This window comes from Enoplosus armatus, chromosome 18, assembly GCF_043641665.1.
Source record: "Enoplosus armatus isolate fEnoArm2 chromosome 18, fEnoArm2.hap1, whole genome shotgun sequence".
NCBI classification, from domain to species: domain Eukaryota; kingdom Metazoa; phylum Chordata; class Actinopteri; order Centrarchiformes; family Enoplosidae; genus Enoplosus; species Enoplosus armatus.
The window spans coordinates 453,590-459,589 of record NC_092197.1 but is presented as its reverse complement, the minus strand read 5'-3'; the positions used below and the strand labels follow the sequence as shown (position 1 = coordinate 459,589).

The 6,000-nt window shown below is 43.1% G+C and overlaps 1 protein-coding gene across 1 annotated transcript in view; it reads left to right on the top strand.

Annotated features, from left to right (window-relative positions):
- The first annotated feature begins 1,242 nt into the window (after positions 1-1,242).
- The window catches only part of myo5b (myosin VB), a 31,020-nt gene continuing 26,262 nt past the window's right edge, over positions 1,243-6,000 (top strand). Inside the window, exon 1 of the mRNA XM_070925024.1 lies at positions 1,243-1,321. Coding sequence (XP_070781125.1) covers positions 1,295-1,321 — 27 coding nt within the window. The 5' untranslated portion in view covers positions 1,243-1,294. The remainder of the gene's footprint in view (positions 1,322-6,000) is intronic.

The window sequence follows — 6,000 nt, the reverse complement described above, 5'->3', positions numbered from 1 at the left end:
TTTACTTCCTGTCAGCAGCTGCAGCTCTCCACGTTTCAGAATCAGAATCAGAAATATTTTATTGATCCCCGGGGGGGGATTATACAGTACGGGTGCTCCCATTCAAGAGTAGACAGTAGCATACATTTAGAAATGAGAGTATGTACAAAAATAAGATATAGAAAATGAGAAATATACACATTTACAACATTTAAGTGAAAAATAAAAGTAAAAAATATATACAATAACAACATATATATATATATATATATATATATATATATATATGTAATAAAAGAGAAAAGTAAGAAAAAATAAGTAAACAAGCGACTGTAACAGGCTGCATGCAGGGTCGGCGCATGCGCACTTCCTCTAATAATAATGTGTCCTGCAGTCTGTGTTGATCTGCTGAAGGTTTGATTCAGGCTTCTGAATATATTTATATTTATACAAAAGTACATTCATATTGTTTCACTGCTGCTGTCAGCATGTGATCTATAATGAGAAGTTGTCAGCACAGAAGTCTCATGACGTAGAACTGTAATGTTGTTGTTTTATTGGTTGACTTATAAAAACAATTCATCCATCAATTAAGAAACTCCCGTCGCATCAAATCAATATTATGAATCTTGCAGAAGGATGCAGCTGCTTCTCAATATTAAATAAACTTCATCAATTCTCCAACAATGAATATAAAAATATTAATATTTACATCAGTTTTAATAATGATTTAATGTTTTTTTTAAAAAATCAGATAAAAGAAGAAATCATCTTGGGACCCTTTGTGGGGTCCCGACCCTCATGTTGAGAACCTCTGGTCTGTGTTGCAGTGCTCCGATGATCCAGTTGGTGTGTGTGTGTGTGTGTGTGTGTGTGTGTACAGTAGAAACCGCCAGTCAGACAGTGTGTGTGGTAACTCACCGCGGACAGGAAGTGCCCTTTATTAGATGTGTTCTTACTGTATTTATGGATCACTTCACGAGCTCTCACTCGCGTTAGTTTGAAGTGTGTTACCATAGAAACAACGCAATCTAATTATGGGAGGGAACACCTGCCGGGACCAGGAACACGGACTGTGGATCTGATACTGACGGCTGAAGCTACACCCAACAAAGTGACCGAAACTCCGCAGGGACACCTGCCTGCACCGGGACTGTACCGGGGACACCTGCCTGCTCCGGGACTGTAGCTGCCCGATGTTTCACCTGGTTTAGAGGAGGAAACTTCCGGATAAAGGATTATAATGTATTCTTAATGGGAGCAGCAACACGACCGTCGTAGTTTGTTCGTTCAGGGCGGGAATACGAGCTGGACGATGTCTGTGAACGAGTTGTACACAAAGGTGAGACTTTTACCTGTAAAACACACCGACGTCATACTTTACGGTAAAAAAAACAACAACAACAGACGGTACCGAGCTGTTTCCCGCGGCTGGAGGGCGACACACTGGTCAGATTATTAAAGGTTGACGAACTAACATTCAGAACTCTGTTACACAAATCCCTGTTTTACTAGACAGGCCTGTGTTCACCCATGTTAAATGTACCAGCTTTCAGATCTACCTATTCAGTTCGACATGAACCAAACTTCATGTTATTTCAATGAAACTTTGACTGTTGAGTCACCTGTTCGCACTGGTCTTCAAGCAGAGCGGCAGCACGTTGTTAGTGAGCAAAAGTTTAAATGTTATCAGAATTATAGCTTTGTAGTGGATTATATATCAGCCGAATGTAGCAGCAGATTGGGGAGAGTTCCTATGTCATGTTATGTTCTTAGACGTTTTGTAATTAGCGACACTCTACTTTAAATTTACATATTTTTTATTGGAGTTCAACACCACACTGAGCGGACAGGTACAGGAGCCGCAAAGTTGACTCGCAGGTCATTTCATGATTACTAAATGTGACTTCTTTGGTTATTATTACTTATTCCCATGATGCAGTCTGGCAGCTGGAATCAGTGAAACAGCAGTATGGTGGATTGTTCCGCTTATTTTTACAATATTGTCAGACTCATGGGATCCAGATTTAAGAGTATAAACAATGAACATGTAGCATCCAGTTGGGCTCCCTGTGATGTTGGACCAGGACCAGTCCCTGTTTGGTTTCAGCTGTTAGATTTGTATTTTAGTGGAACTGAAAATAACCATCACCAGTTATTCGTTAAATTCTTAACAGTTTCTAAATAACACAACAACCCAGTACAGTTTCAAACCTTTATTAACAAATGTTCAAAACACACTGATCACAGATCACAGTGACGTCATCAGGCTACACATGTCTGTGTCACAAACTGGAGTTTGAAAGACATGGCTGTTCACCAGCAGGGAGGCTCTAATGGGAGATGCTGTCCAGGTGCATTGTGGGAAATGTAGGATCCAGAGTTTTGGGTCTAAGTGTCAGGATGTCTTTATCACTAAACTGTCATGCTGTGACGGACTGGATTCTGTTCACAAGACCTCTGAATGAATGAAGCCTGTCTGTGGTCCAAGTCTGAGTCTGTCTGTGGTCCAAGTCTGAGTCTGTCTGTGGCCCACGTCTGAGTCTGTCTGTGGGCCACGTCCTGAGTCTGTCTGTGGTCCACGTCCTGAGTCCTGAGTCTGTCTGTAGTCCCCATCCTGAGTCTGTCTGTGGTCCATGTCTGAGTCTGTCTGTGGTCCACGTCTGAGTCTGTCTGTGGTCCATGTCCTGAGTCTGTCTGTGGTCCAAGTCCGAGTCTGTCTGTGGTCCACGTCCTGAGTCTGTCTGTGGAACAGTACAGAACCAGAACACAGCTGATCGCAGTGAGTCCACTAAACAAACAGAGTTAATGATGTTGAGGACAGTTGTTATTGTTCCAGATGTGATGCGAATATTTAACATATATATAATATTTAATTATATATATAAGAGACAGAATTAAGTTTGATCAGTTATCAGTTTGAAGATCATTCAAGTCTTTTCTTTCAGTTTTTTGATTTTCAGTTATTTCCTGTTTTTCTTTTGTCCTTCGATCAGCAGATATCTGATCGTATCGTCTGATAGGCCGGATCAATATCTGGACTGATAGGGACTTCCATGAAGTGGCATAACGTCAAACGAGACAGGGACCTACATCAGTGTCATGATGATGATGATGATGATGATGATGATGATAAAATAGCTACAAAGATTTCAGATGTCTTTGAAATGATTATCGATTATCAACTATATTGATAATCGATGAATCTTTGAATGAAGCTGAGAGGATTTGTTGCTTCCTGTTTTATATCTTCGTCTTATAATTGAGACAAAACGACGAGATAAAAGTCTGATTTATTGATTATTGATTAACATTATAAAATCAGTCGCAGCTTTATTCTGATGATGGAGGCCACATGTTGTCAATTAATAAAACTGTCTTGACTTTATTGATCAGGTATTGATCAGATATTGTCATGAAGACAGTTGAGAACATTATGAGAGTTACAGTTTCTCTGGAGGCAGAGCAGCTCTGTAATCCCTCCCCCTGGACTCTGTAGTCCACATCATTAAGTAGGGCCACTTAAAGCCTCTTCACCCGCTGTGAGACTAAATAATCCAGAGCTGGAGGGCAGCAGGTCCAATCCTGCAGCTCCATCTGGTTCAGGTCTGGGACTCAGCTGAGTCATGGATCCTTCTGTGTTTGTAAATGATCTTTTTTTTATGATCAGGGATGCTGTTTGAGGCTTGCTGGTCCTGCTGGTCCTGCTGGTCCTGCTGGTGCAGTCTGTGACCTCCAGCTGATCTCATGTGCATATACACATGGACCCAGATCCAGGGGCCCAACAGGTCCGGGGGCCCAGCATAATGCAGTGAGCAGGATGTCAGTGTGGATCAGCTGTAGAGCTGCAGTCATTGATCGCTCTTATTGATCTTATTGTTTGTGTTGAGTCAGAGACACGAACAGAAAACGTTTTACAGCCGAAATATGAATCAAGAAGATCAGTTATAGATGAAGTGATCGTGAGTGATAACTGAACTGGAGGCTCCTGCTGGGGTTTCAGGATGAAGGCTGAAGTCTTTGAGACAGATTTTGGGTCTTGCAGAGCTGGATTAGCCTGAAACACCACGGGGGGGGGGGGGGGGGGGGGGGGGGGGTGTTTGGGGGGTCAGAGTGTTTGTGGTCCACAGGATTAGCATGATTTACATCTGTTTGCGGATGTCACTGTGTGGATATCTGCAGCATGTGGTTCAGGGTTCAACTCTCTGTTGCCTGGTGTTTTTAACCATCAATCAAACAGCAGGCGGGTGTCTCTGGGAGTTACTGTGTGTGTGTGTGTGTGTGTGTGTGTGTGTGTGTGTGTGTGTGTACTTGCTGTATCTTGTATTAATAGGACAGTAGGATACACACTAATAAGTACGATACACACTAATAAGGCTCCATGTGACTTTATTGTCTTTGACTACACACACACAGACACACACGTGTGTTACTGTAAACCTGCCTTTGATCCGAGTGTGAGAACAAATAAAATAAAATGGAGTGAATCAAAATTAAGATAAAATAAATGAGCACTAAAGCTACGACAGGTAAACTGGTAATGAATGGTAGGCCAGCAACTGAAGGGGGTCACACAGGGGTGGGGTGCTGGTTCTAGGCTCTGTGTTCAGGCCTGGTGGTATATAAATCCTCCAGCTGGTTTACTGGTTTCCCTCTGGTTTCCCTCTGGTTTTACTGGCTGTGAAGCCATCTCTGCTCGTGACCACTTCATTTGAGATCAAGTGTCCCTGATTTCTTAATATTGATTATCTGCTGATACTCAGATTTACCTCCTAAATGTTGACTGAACACGTGTCTGACTCATTGAAACAGCAGCTGTACGTAATAAATCTAGTTTCACAAACTAATTGATCCTGCTTTAATAACAGCTTTAATAACAGCTTTAATAACAGCGTCTGAACTCTTCACTCTAGTTTTCACTCAGACAGCAAAGTGTTCTTTTACAGTTCACTAACGAAAGGATTGTTGACTCAGTCCCTGTGTGACTCCTGGAGGTGTTTTAACAGGCTGGATGTTTGTTTCAGCAGCTGGATGTTTGCTGGCCCAGCAGCTGGATGTTTGTTTCAGCAGCTGGATGTTTGTTTCAGCAGCTGGATGTTTGCTGTCGCAGCAGCTGGATGTTTTGTTTCAGCAGCTGGATGTTTGCTGTCGCAGCAGCTGGATGTTTTGTTTCAGCAGCTGGATGTTTTGTTTCAGCAGCTGGATGTTTGCTGTCGCAGCAGCTGGATGTTTGTTTCAGCAGCTGGATGTTTTGTTTCAGCAGCTGGATGTTTGTTTCTGCAGCTGGATGTTTTGTTTCTGCAGCTGGATGTTTTGTTTCTGCAGCTGGATGTTTGCTGTCGCAGCAGCTGGATGTTTTGTTTCAGCAGCTGGATGTTTTGTTTCAGCAGCTGGATGTTTGCTGTCGCAGCAGCTGGATGTTTGTTTCTGCAGCTGGATGTTTGTTTCAGCAGCTGGATGTTTGTTTCAGCAGCTGGATGTTTTGTTTCAGCAGCTGGATGTTTGTTTCAGCAGCTGGATGTTTTGTTTCAGCAGCTGGATGTTTGCTGTCGTAGCAGCTGGATGTTTGTTTCAGCAGCTGGATGTTTTGTTTCAGCAGCTGGATGTTTGTTTCAGCAGCTGGATGTTTGCTGTCGTAGCAGCTGGATGTTTGTTTCAGCAGCTGGATGTTTTGTTTCAGCAGCTGGATGTTTGTTTCAGCAGCTGGATGTTCTGGTATCAGTGACCTTTACTTCCTCTGTGTATCAGTAGAAACCTGCTGCTGATCAGATCAAAGGTCCTCGACAGGTACAGGTGGTGTTGTGGCTTCCTCTCAGACACACCCAGCCTTCACCCCGGGCTGATGTCATTGTGCTGACACATTGTGGGCGGAGACTCTGGGGTTTCACCTGTGAGCTTTTCAGTGTGCAGGTAAAACCTGACCTCAGCTTCCCGTCGTGTTTCTGTGGTGCTGACGAGCTTCTGGGTCTCTGCGAGCTGTTGATCCAACACTTCATCTGCAGACTCGTCTTTCATACTAAA